The 12,895-nt window shown below is 39.0% G+C and overlaps 1 protein-coding gene across 2 annotated transcripts in view; it reads left to right on the top strand.

The window, feature by feature from the left end:
* Positions 1 to 12,895, top strand: part of LMLN (leishmanolysin like peptidase) — a 96,855-nt gene that overhangs the window by 17,997 nt on the left and 65,963 nt on the right. For both annotated transcript variants that reach the window (XM_008063683.1, XM_008063681.2), the window contains exons 2-7: positions 1,667 to 1,764; positions 3,031 to 3,061; positions 4,297 to 4,379; positions 4,951 to 5,068; positions 9,668 to 9,846; positions 12,043 to 12,148. In XM_008063683.1, coding sequence (XP_008061874.1) covers positions 1,667 to 1,764; positions 3,031 to 3,061; positions 4,297 to 4,379; positions 4,951 to 5,068; positions 9,668 to 9,846; positions 12,043 to 12,148 — 615 coding nt within the window. The remainder of the gene's footprint in view (positions 1 to 1,666; positions 1,765 to 3,030; positions 3,062 to 4,296; positions 4,380 to 4,950; positions 5,069 to 9,667; positions 9,847 to 12,042; positions 12,149 to 12,895) is intronic.

Genomic DNA, 12,895 nt, shown 5'->3' with positions numbered 1-12,895 from the left:
GTTTGAGACCCACCTGGGCAACTTGGTGAGACCTCATCTCTACAATAAATCAAAAAGTTAGCCGGGCATTGTAGTGTGCACCTGTAGTTCCAGCTACTGAAGGCTGAGGCGGAAGAATCACCGGAGCCCAGCAGGTCAAGGCTGCGGTGGCTGGAAGCGGCCATTGCACTCCAGTCTGGGCGACACAGTGAGACTCCAACTCAAAAAAAAAAAAGAAAAGTCTTTGGAAAATAACAGGAGGAGATTAAAAGTATCTCACATTACTTTAAAAGAGGACAAAAATTCCCTTACAAAAGAGTTTTTATTTTGAATTTTGTCTCTGGTTTCCATTTACATGATTTTTTTTCAGGGAAGAATGAAAGAAAATAAGAAAGGGCTTAACACATTACACAACTCTTGAGGTACAGAAGAAAAAAATTGTGTCAGCTAAACTAAAACTAAGCTGCATACTATCTCATCCTTATAACTCCAGCAGTGAACAACCACATTTTTCTGGTACTGCTTCTGAAGGTTTATACCAAAAAATGGAATTCTATATTTGTAGAAAAACAACTCTACTTATGCTTCTGCTCTACTAGCGTAGTAACAATCACAGATTTTTATAATACTTCCTGTCTGCCCTACTGTAATGGCCTGATGCTCTGCCTCTGGTCTCTTCCTCATTCCTCCAACCTATCTCCAGGTAACAGTTTATTTTATAGCCAGTAAAAAGCTATCAGAAGTGCACAGAAAACAGATACAATATTCCATATTCCCAGCTGTATTTTATGAAACCTATAGTCTAAAATCCTTAAGCAGATACTCAATGCTCTCCAGAAACCAAACATTAAGGATTTAGACTCCAGATAGATTGCTGGGACTCTATTCTTTGCTCCATCACTTGCTTACTCTGATCTCAGACAAGGTACATAAAGTCTCTGGGACCAAGTTTCTTCATGTGTAAAGTGAGTAACAGTACAAGTTAATATGTATATACAATTGACTGACATAAAATAAATGCTCAAAAAATGTTTGCTATTATCATTAAAACCACTTTTCTCATCTTTCTTCTTCTATTCATCATCCCCTAGACAAACTGAAGCATTCATTATTTTCTGAACACCAGTTGTGACTTCTTGCCTCTTTAGTTGCTAATGTTTTTGCTCATGCTTGCTTATGCTTTTGCCTTCCTGGAACAGTCTTTCCTCATACTTTTGTAAGTTAGAATCATCCTCCCCCCCCACATGAAGAATGAAACACATGAGAAGAACCCTGAACATTACTAATATCTTCTCTTATAGGAATGATCTCTCCTTCCTCTCACTTCCATGGTACTACCTAGATAGCACATAGTTGTCTAGAACTACAGGTGTGCGCTACCACACCTGGCTAATTTTTCATTTATTGTAAAGACGAGGCCTCGCCAAGTGCTCGGGCTGGTCTCGAACCCGCGAGCTCACGCAATCCACTCGCCTTGGTCTTCCAAAATGCTGGGATTAGACTGAGCCACCAAGCCCGGCCAGGAGATGTTTGAGGTTCAGAAATGCTGAAATGGTGGAATTTGAGCCAAGGAACTTTTTCTCTCAGCATTTCACTTGAAATTCAGTTTATTAACTTTACATTTAGATCGCAATTGGCCAATCTATACATTTAAAAACATATTTTCAAATCTGTTCTCTTTTTTCAGGTCATAAATAAAGTTCATCTAAAGCCAAATCATGTTGTAAAGAGAGATGTTGATGAGCATTTAAGAATAAAGACTGTCTATGATAAAAGTATTGAAGAGTAAGTACACCATTATTTTTTGCTATGAATTTAAAGATATTTGTATTTGTTACCTAAAGTTAAAAATGTCCACAGATAAAAGTAAAAAGGGGGTCAAGCGTGGTGGCTCACCTATAATCCCAGCACATTGGGAGGCCAAGGTGAGAGGTTTGCCTGAGCCCTTTGGTTCAAGACCAGCCTGGGCAACTTGGCAAGACCTCATCTCTACAATAAATCAAAAAACTATCTGGATGTGGTGGTGCGTGCCTGTAATTCCAGCTACTTGGAAGGCTGAGGTGGAAGGATTGTCTGAGCCCAGCAGGTCAAGACTATGGTGGCTGTGAGCATGCCACTGCATTCTAGCCTGGGCGACAGAGTGAGACTCCAACTCAAAAAAAAAAAAAAAAGAAAAGGTAAAAGGGGCTAGTATAGCTTCAACATAGAATTAAACTGAAAATACATTTTAGTTTGAAAAGATGAAGACCACTAAATGATTAAAATCTATGCATCATGAATAATTTAAAAAGAACAAATGTGGATCTACTTGAATGTGATCAATAACAGACTTGTAAGGCACTCCTCAGTAAGTCCTTGGAGGAAAATAAGAGGAAGTTCTAATATAAATGATAATAAGAAAGTTCACAAAATTATTGACCAAAGAGATTATATAACCTAGTTTCTACTTAATGTAAGGGCCCAGAAAACAGATAAATTAAGATTCTGTAGTCGTTTATGAAGGGCAATTAGGAGTAGTTGATATATTTTCCTGTTTTTTTGTTTTTTGGAGTTGAAATCTCACTGTTGCCCAGGCTGGAGTGCAGTGGCACGCTCACAGCCTTGACCTGCTGGGCTAGGCAATCCTTCTGCCTCAGCCTTCCAAGTAGCTGGAACCACAGGCGCATGCCACCACGCCCAGCTAATTTTTTGTTTTATTGTAGAGACGAGGTCTCACCATGCTGTCCAGGCTGGTCTCCAACCCATGGGCTCAGGCAATCCTCTCACCTCAGTCTCCCAAAGTGCTGGGATTATAGACGTGAGACACCATGCCTGACTTTTCCCTGTTCTTAACATCCGAAATGAATGAGGAAACATGATCATGCTTAGCACCATGCTTTGCCACAGAATAAGCTCCCCAATACTCACTGAGATCTTTTGAAATTTTAGAGGACATTTACAATATCCTTCTATACAGTATTCCTTGGGGTTCTTGACCGATGCTTTCTCAAGAGATGAAATGGTTCTGTGCCTCAGAGAGACAATTCTTACGTTTTATGTCATCATTTTCAGGTTGCTCCCTGAGAAAAGACATCTTGTAAAGGTATGTAATGGATACTCATGGCTTGAATTGGATGCTTAAAATTGATGCATTTTATGTAAATTCTGCCCCCAATAAAGAAAATTATACACGTGACTATTTTGTGAATGACTGAATAGAAGTTGTTGGTAGTGAATGTATTTATCATTTCATGAAACATGTCTTTGTGATACACTCATGAAAACTTTGTTGATGTTTGATATTAAACTAGTAGCCTTACTGTACAATTTGATAATTAGTCTTCTCATTTTCTTGCTGCTTTCTCAAGTTTTTCGGGATTAGGGCATGCTGGGGATAGAGTAAAAAAGACAAGTTTTGAATACACTGAGAACACTGTCCTCTTGGTGGAAATTCTCCAGAAGATTAATTGACCTGATAACGTGTATGACAAAGTTGTTTTTATTTGTTGTTGTTGTTTTGTTTTTTGTTTTGAGTTGGAGTCTCACTCTGTCACCCAGACTGGAGTACAGTGGCCTGCTCCCCACCACTGCAGCCTTGACCTGCTGGGCTCTGGCGATCCTTCCGCCTCAGCCTTCCAAGTAGCTGGAACTACAGGCACACGCTGCCATGCCTGGCTAATTTTTTATTTACTGTAGAGACGAGGTCTTGCTTAGTTGTCCGGGTGGGTCTCGAATCCACGGGCTCAGGCAGTCCACTCACCTCGGCCTCCCAAAGTGCTGGGATTACAGGCTGAGCTACCAAATCCGACTACCAAAACTGTTTATAGAGGTGCTAACCTCATCAGATTTTTAACTATATGGAGTCTCTCACATTGTCTTTCACACACACACACTCTCTCTCTCTCTCTCTCTCTCTCTCTCTCAACCAATTCACTGTGGGCCACAGAAATTGATGAGTTCAACTAAACATAAGATTTTCTTAACATAAACTATCTTTCTGTTGGAATCATCTAAATCAGTCTCAGATTTGTTGTAGTCTCAATTAGTAGTTGAGATGTGTGTTTCCTAATTTTCTATTTGAATGGGAGGAGAGAAGGATGTTTCTGCCTAGTTCCCTTCTCCCAAATTCAGCTAGAAAATGAGGCAATTCCTTTCCTCCTAGGCTTACTCTCTCCCTGCCCCTTTACCCCCAACCTTGACTAACTAGTGTCTATATTCCAGAATTGTAAGGCTTTTCCCTTTTGTCCACTCAGTCATTCGTGCCTTATGCTTACTTGTTTTAAATATAATTTATCCTTTAACTAGAATTCTGACTGCTTTTTTTCAATTTTTATTTAGAACAAACTTTTCCCACAAGCTATTTCCTATTTAGAGAAGACTTTTCAGGTTCGTAGACCTACTGGCACTATCTTACTTAGCAGGTACGTCACATTGAACACAGATAATTTTCTTCAGCCATTTAATACCCTGCCCTCTTCTGAAATATGTCATACCAGTATATCAAAGTGTGAAACTAATACTGGAGTATTTTATTATGCTTGTCCTTAGAGACCAAACTTCAAGATATTTAAAGAATAAAATAAAAATAATTTTCCTATGACACAAATCTTCACATGTACCCCACAACTCTAAAATTAAAAAAAGAAAGAATAAAAAGCACCTGTTAGATAATCATTCTTTCCCAGATTTTCCGTTATGAAATGGCTTGGTGGATCTCTCCTAGGGTGTAGTTGTCCTCTGTTTCCCACACCCTCTCCCTCCCTCCTTTCTTCATGCACCTACAGTATTGGCTTTATGAAATTTTGGGGTGTTGGAAAACTCAAATCAAGAGGATTTCCTATAGAACCCAAGTTCATTCTTAGCCTACTTCCCCAACTAAAATAGTAGCCATTAATAATGAGGTAATATAGCAGCTACCAGTTGATTACCATGTTTTTAACGTCTATAAACTATTTTCTTTCAATTAAACTTTGATGTACAAATGAACCAAAGACAATGTGCAACAAACCAATATCTGCGGAAGGAAAATGACCCTCATAGATACTGTACTGGGGAATGTGCGGTGCATACAAAGTGTGGCCCGGTTATTGTGCCTGAGGAACATCTCCAGGTAATTCATCCTGCTCTTAGATGTTTTTACTTTTTAGGATAACCGTAGGGGCTTTACAGACTTAAGTTCAAAGGCATAGTAGTCTCATTGTTCTACAAAAAATAATTGCAGCTAGGTATGCTGATTTTATTCTCTCAATGACTTTAAATGAGTTCAATGTTACTTTCCTTCCTCTGCACCCTTCCTCTCCTTATTTCTCTGGGTCTGCTGAATTAGTCAAGCTTAGAACTTGATCTTTGTCTTCTAAAACATCTGTTAGCAGGAATATACCTCAGTTTTTTCTTTTTTTGTTTGCTTGTTTTTTTGAGTTCAGAGTCTCACTCTGTCACCCAGGCTGGCATGCAGTGGCATGATCACAGCTCACAGCTGCCTCGACCTCCTAAGCTCAGGCATTCTTTCTACCTCAGCCTTCTGAATAGCTGGGACTACAGGTGCATGGCACCACACTTGGCTAAATTAAAAAAATTTTTTTTGGAGACACGAGGTCTCACTCTGTTGCCCAGGCTAGTTTCGAACTTCTGGGCTCAGGCAGCCCTCCCACCCTGGCCTTCCAAGGTGCTGGGACTATAGGTATGAGCCACTGCACCTAGCCTGCCTCAGTATTTTAAAGGGCAATTTGGCATTCTTAAAATAAAAAATGTGTGTGCTTCAACCTAACCTAAAAATTTATTCCATGAGTTTCAAGTCAGTGACTGAAATAATAAATATAAAATTTAAAATTTAAAAATAAAAAAAACTATTCCAAAAAATGCTAATATTTGTTCAAAAATGTTCCTTGCAAAACTATAAATATAACTTTTTAGGGTATTAATTAAATTATGATATAACCATATGGTAGAATACTATGCAGTTGTTAAAGAATGAAATACATTTCTATGTACTGACTAGGAAAGATATTTAAGCTCTTATGTGAAAAAAAGAGGTTGCAACTCAATATGTGTAGTTAGCCTATTTTATTTAAAAAGTATAGACATATAGATGATAAAAAATTATGGAATAATATGGAAGAATACAAATTTTAAAAAATCTGGATATATATCAAAATGTTAATGGTTTTTCTTTAAGAGTTGGATTGTAGCCGGACTCTGTGGCTCAGCCTGTAATCCCAGCGCTTTGGGAGGCTGAGGTGAGTGAATTGTCAGAGCCCGCGGGTTCGAGACCTGCCTGGGCAACTTGGCGAGACCTCATCTCTACAATAAGTCAAAATTAGCCGGGCGTGGTAGCACGCGCCTGTAGTTCCAGCTACTTGGAAGGCTGAGGCAGAAGGATCGCTGGAGCCCAGCAGGTTGAGGCTGCAGTAGCCAGGAGCAGCCACTGCACTACAATCTGGGTGACAGAGTGAGACTCCAACTAAAAAAAAAACAAAAAACAAGAGTTGGATTGTGGGGAATGTGATTTTCTTTGGTAAGTTATATATTTTTGTGATGTTCCAGTTTTTCTCATGAGCATCTATTACTTGTATCAGAAAAATAAAAATGTAAATGCATATACCCCAAAACCAATTTATTACATGGGTAAATCTGAAAATTTGATGATTGCTATAGATTTTTTTTCTGTTTAGCCATGTTCTTTTATTATCTACAGAAAATGAAAGCATTACTAAACAATGACTTTATTATCAAAATTAAGCATATATTTAGTTTAGCTTATTTTTAAGTTTTTTTCCAAAGATATCCGAAGCTCAGTCAAGGCTTTATAACCCTGTATGTTGGCACCAACACAATTGATTTGTTCACTTTTCATTTCTTTTCTCAAATTTCTTAGCCATATAAAGAGCTTTGGAAATGTGTTTAAAAATTAAAACACATTGTTAATTACATCTCTTTTCCCAAGATGTTTTCTAGATTTTTTAGAAACTTTTTCTAGATATTTTAAGACACGATTTCTTTGCTTTTTTTCTAAGGTATTGTTTGTTAGTTGTTGAAAGGACCAAGATAGAGTTGATATACCCAATATACAGCCATTTTAATACTGCCTAGTTCTGTCATGTTTTTCTAGCAGTTCACTACAACTTGCCCTCTAATCACTAATCAAGGACAGAACCAGTTTCTCTGAGGTAGCTATTGTTAATTGTTTTACAGAACCCTCCCCAACTTGTTTTGTAAACAGGTTAACCTAATCAGCCCTTCATGACAACAGACCCCATCAACATGGCAGCAATCATGTGACTAATCAACCCATTTGCCTGTTGTCCATCACCTGACAATACCTGTGCTCACCTGCCCCTTCATGATGATGTTAAAACAGAGTGAGACTCCAACTCAAAAAAACAAAAAATTTCTCTTGGCTCAGCCTGGCAACATGGCTCATGCCTGTAATTCCAGTACTTTGGGAGGCAGAGGGGAGAGGACTGCCTGAGCTCAGGGGTTGAAGACCAACCGGGGCAACTTGGTGAGACTTCATCTCTACAATAAATCAAAAACTTAACTGGGCGTGGCACCTGTAGTTCCAGCTACTTGGAAGGCTGGGGCAGAAGGATCACCTGAATCCAGCAGTTTGAGGCTACAGTGGCCATAAGCGTGGCACTGCATTCCAGCCTGCATGACAGAGTGAGACTCTAACTCAAAAAAAATAAAAATAGCTGGGCACGATGGCTTAGGTCTGTAATCCCAGCACTTTGGGAGGAGGAGGCGGGTGGATTGGTTTAAGACCAGTGCAAGCAACATGAGGAGACCTCATCTGTACAATCAATTTAAAAAATTAACCAGGCGTGGTGGCACATGCCTGGGATTCCAGCTACTTAGAAGGCTGAGGCAGGAGGATCACCTGAGCCCAGCAGGTCAAGGCTGCAGTGGCCATGAGCATGCCACTGCACTCCAGCCTGGGTGACAGAGTGAGACTCCAACTCAAAATAAATAAATAAAATAAGATAAAATAAAATAAAATTTTCTTGGCTCATTCATATTTTGCTTGCTCTGTAGCTTCTTGGGAGTTCTGTTTTTCAGTAAATGGATAATCATGGGAAAGAATGCTTTAAAAATCACAACTTTTTGTAACACCAACTATTAATAATTTAAAGTAATTAATTTATTTTAATTTTTAAGCAATGTGTACTTTCTATCAAATAGCATGAGAGTTTGTTTTCTTCCTCTTTTTACAAGCATTGCTTACACCTGAAAAGTAACAATTTCCTGATTTTTCTCTTTATAATTTGGAGATTATGATTAGGAACTTTGATAGAAGCAGTTTTCAAAAAAGCAAACATTACAGAAGCAAATAAGATTTGTGTTAGATTACAAATGTCCCAGCAGGGTCTCCAAATGTTAGGTAAAGCCCAATGTGGGGTGTCTGGTCTGCAATCCGGTGCCACGTGAAAGATGCAAAGAAGTGCACAGCAGAAAATATAGTTTATTTAGAAAGTAAATTAGAGGGAGAGGACATTCACTTCCCTAAAGTTGGGAAGGGGCCAAAGCCAGGAAACATGGCAGCCATAACTCAAAGAACCATGTGGACACACTAGAGCTTAACAAAGCAATGGCTAGAAAGTAAATTAGAGAGAATATTCACCTTCCAAGGTAGGGGATGGTGCCAAAACTAGGAAACATGGCCTGGCCAGTGCTTAGCAAGGCAATGTCCACTGCTGTTTGAAGTTGAATGCCTTTTAAACCTCCCCTTTGATGGAGAGAGGTCGTTAAGATGATTGGGTGGTGGTGTCTGCTCCAGGTCATCACAAAGGACAGGTAAGTGCAGGTGCTGACTTCAGGTGATGGACATGGGCAGCAGGCTGATGGGTGGGTTAGTCACAGGATAGTTGCCATGTTGATGGGGTCTGTGTCATGAAGGTCAAGAAGGGCTGATTAGGTTAACATGTTTACAAAACAAGCTGGGGAGGGTGTTGTAAAGCAATTATCAATAGCTACCGCAGAGAAACCAGTTCTATCCTTGGCGAGTAATTGGAGGGCAAATTAAAATGAACTGCTAGAAGAACATGACAGAGCTAAGCAATGTTAAAATGACTGTTCATTGGGTATATTGACTCCATGTTGTAGCTTTTCAATTTGCTTAGAAAACTAGTAACACTACATAATAAATATTTGTATACCTAACCCTGAATTGTACCCCACATATTTAAAATAAAAAAATTAAGTTAAAAAAAAAAAGAAAACTAGAAACAAGGGAAACATGAGATGACTTTGACTTGTAAATTATGTATTATTTGAATTTTTAACAAGATACATGAATTACATATGATAGGAAATATATTTTTATTAGATAAAAAATTTTTATTAATTGACTTAGAATTAGCTGCAGATTCAAAGGAAGTTACAAACAAATAGTTCCTTGTAGGGAAGTCCTTTCACCTAATTTTAAAACCTTTTCTATTTCTGTCTTTTCTGCATTCTGGTTGGTTGATCATCCTTTATAAATAGCAATCATTTGTTTTAACTGAAATTATAAACTTGTCATTTTATATAAAATAGAAATATTAATAAAATAAAAGCTAGTAATTTAGTATAGAAAGGAAGTTACAAATTTTGATACAGGTTTAAGGATAGTAAAGATTAAATCATACTGCATTTATATTAATATATAAGATGAAGTGTCACTACAGCTAATCTTTTCTCTGGTTTGGTTTTCTTTTGACCCATGTGGGTGCAGCAATGCAGGGTCTACCGTGGGGGTAAGTGGCCCCATGGAGCAGTGGGTGTGCCAGACCAGGAAGGAGTCCAGGACGCAGACTTTGTTCTTTATGTTGGTGCTCTGGCCACCGAGAGGTGCAGCCATGAAAACATCATCTCTTATGCAGCCTATTGTCAGCAGGAAGCAAAAATGGACAGGTAAACTCTTCTCTGGGACTTATTTCCCAAGATCTAATTGGGAACACATAAAGCAAACTGTTAAAATACAGTTACAGTTACAGTATTAGAAATAGTTTGCTGCCTGGATGTGGATAGGGTTATAGGATGGTGATAGGACTGTCATTCAAATAGTAATGGAAGTTTTTGGTCTAAATGAAAGACAAAAGTGAAAATACCACTTTTATCTCTGCCACTCCTTCCATTCTATATCCCTTTTGCTCACAAATTCCAAAGAAAAAGTCTATTATCAGCTGGGCACAGTGGCTTAGGCCTATAATCCCTTTGGGAGACCCAGCTGAGAGGATTACCTGAGCCCACAGATCGAGACCAGTCTGGGCAACCTGGCGAGACCTCATCTCTACAATAAGTAAAAAAATTAGCTGGATGTAGTGGCACATGCCTGTATTTCCAGGTACTTGGAAGCTGAGGTGGAAGGATCACCTGAGCCCAGGAGGTTGAGGCTGTGGTGGCCATGAGCATGCCACTACACTCTAGCCTGGGTGATAGACTGAGACTTCTACTCAAAAAAAGAAAAAATTTTTTTCACCTGGCATCGTGGTTCATGCCTATAATCCCAGCACTTTGGGAGGTGGAGGCCAGAGGATTGCCTGAACCCAGTGGTTCGAGATCAGCCTGGGCAACTTGGCGAGACCTCATCTCTATAATGAATCAAAAAATCAGCCAGGCTTAGTGGCATATCTGTAGTTCCAGCTGCTTGGAAAGCTGAGATGGAAGGATTGCTTGAGCCCAGCAGGTCAAGGCTGAGGTAACCATGAGTGTGTGACTACACTTCATCTTAGGCAACAGAGTAAGACTCCAACTCAAAAAAAAAAAAAAAAAGAAAATTTTTTCTTCCCAGTGATACAACCCAGCCTTGAAATGAAAAGTTATATGTGCAGAAAGTTGCTTGTCACACATCAGAAAAATCAATTAAAGGCAGTAGAAATTGTCACATGTCTTAGAATAGATTGTAACATTCTCAAATCTAGGAGAGTTTAATGTGACTAATTCATGTGCATGTAAGGAACACTGCTGGAGTGCTGAGCATCCATCCATCTGTAGAGCTAAAAATTATCCGAGTTTAAAGAGCTGTTTCACTTCTATTGACATGTAATTATTTAAGGAAAAAGTGAAACTCTTTTTGTTGTTGTTGTTTTTGGAGTTGGTGTGTCACTCTGTCGCCCAGGCTGGAGGGCAGTGGCACACTCACGGACACCACAGTCTGGACCTGCTGGGCTCAGGCAATCCTGCCTTAGCCTTCCAAGTAGCTGGAACTACAGGCCCGTGCCACCACGCCTGGCTAATTTTTTGATTTATTGTAGAGATGAGGTCTCATCAAGTTTCTCAGACTGGTCTTGAACCTCCAGGCTTAGGCAGTCCTCTCGCCTCAGCCTCCCAAAGTGGTGAGATTACAGGCTGAGCCACTGCGCCTGACCGGTTTGTGGTATTTCTAAGGTAAAATGTTAAGGCAGTGGTGAGAGACAGGGCCATGGGGTTCCTTAATGTTGTTCATTTGCCACAGCTTTTGAAAGGTAGGTGTGTGTGTAGTGGAACTACTGGGTCCTAGTCTGCTCTGGGACTTTCAGACACAGAGAGAAATGTAGATGTCTGTAGATTCTAGGTATAAATTTGAAAGAAGATGATGAGAAGGTAAAAATCTTTATGTGAACTTAGGCAGTGTTAGGGCCGGAGAAAGGGAAAAGTAAGATAGAGATAAAAAGGGTGAGCAACTTCCAGAAATCTGAACGGTTTATTTATTGCCCTATTGTCTATTGGTTTTCCTGTCTACTTGCTTGTCTCTGTTACTGTGATTATGCTGAAATGCTGAAGTCAAAAATGGATTTTGCAAGTCAAATTATGTGAGAATTTGAGTTTTTCAGTTCATTCTTTTTGGGTATTATATTGACATACACATTTCAAAAATTCACATTAAAGTATAATGACTATGTCCTTTTGTGGGAACAGGGGTTGATTTGCCATGCCATAGGAAAACAGAGGTTACAAAAGCAAAAAAGAAAGCCAAAGAAAAAGTGTTGATGGTACAACATGACATTTGATATTTAGTAAAAATTGTCCTGTCCTTGAGCAGTTTTTGCCAGAGAAGTATATGTTAGTAAACATCATAAAAAATACTGTTCTGGAATATAATGAAAAATTCAATGTTTATTTTGACAGGCCAATAGCAGGATATGCTAACCTGTGTCCAAATATGATCTCTACCCAGCCTCAGGAGTTTATTGGGATGCTATCCACAGTGAAACATGAGATTATTCATGCCCTGGTAAGCTGTTACCTACTGTCTTTTCCTTCATATCTTGATTTTCTACCTATTATGCTCTCATTTTGATGCATATATTAAATTTTAAGATTCATGTTCATTAAATTCTGAGTAATTCGGTCTCTGACAATACAGAACTTTAATGATTAACATAGAGCTAAGTTGAATTTTGCTATCTAATATAATTAAACAAGTAAATCCATTGTAAATAAGATTTTTGATAGAATGATTAAGCTTCTTTTCTTTTTTTTTTTTTTTTTTTTTTTTTGAGTTGGCATCTCACTCTGTCGCCCAGGCTAGAGTGGTGCATTGGCATTCTCACGACCACCACAGGCTTGACCTGTCAGGCTCAAGCTATTCTTCCACCTCAGCCTTCCAGGTAGACAGAACTGTAGGCGTGCTACCATGTCCGGCAAATTTTTTGATTTATTGTAGAGATGAAGCTTCACCATTTTGCCCACGCTGGTCTCGAATCCTCGGGCTCAGACAGTCCTTTTACCTTGGCCTCCCAAAGTGCTGAAATTACAGGCTTCAGCCACCATGCCTGACCCTGATTAAACTTCTTAAGAAAAAACTTACTAATTTGGAAAAATGTACTTTCGTCTAGAATGGTAACTTATATGCTTATTATACATGTTTCCTTTTTTTTTTTTCTTTTCCCTATTTCTTAAAGAGAGTTCATTTCTAAAAAATCCTAGCCGGGCTTGGTGGCTCAGCCTGTAATCCCGCGCCTTTGGGAGGCTGAGGTGA

Source organism: Carlito syrichta, unplaced genomic scaffold (assembly GCF_000164805.1).
Source record: "Carlito syrichta isolate Samal-C Ts95f unplaced genomic scaffold, Tarsius_syrichta-2.0.1 Scaffold306997, whole genome shotgun sequence".
NCBI lineage: Eukaryota > Metazoa > Chordata > Mammalia > Primates > Tarsiidae > Carlito > Carlito syrichta.
Note: the sequence above shows the minus strand (reverse complement) of the source record. Positions and strands in the feature narration are given on the sequence as shown.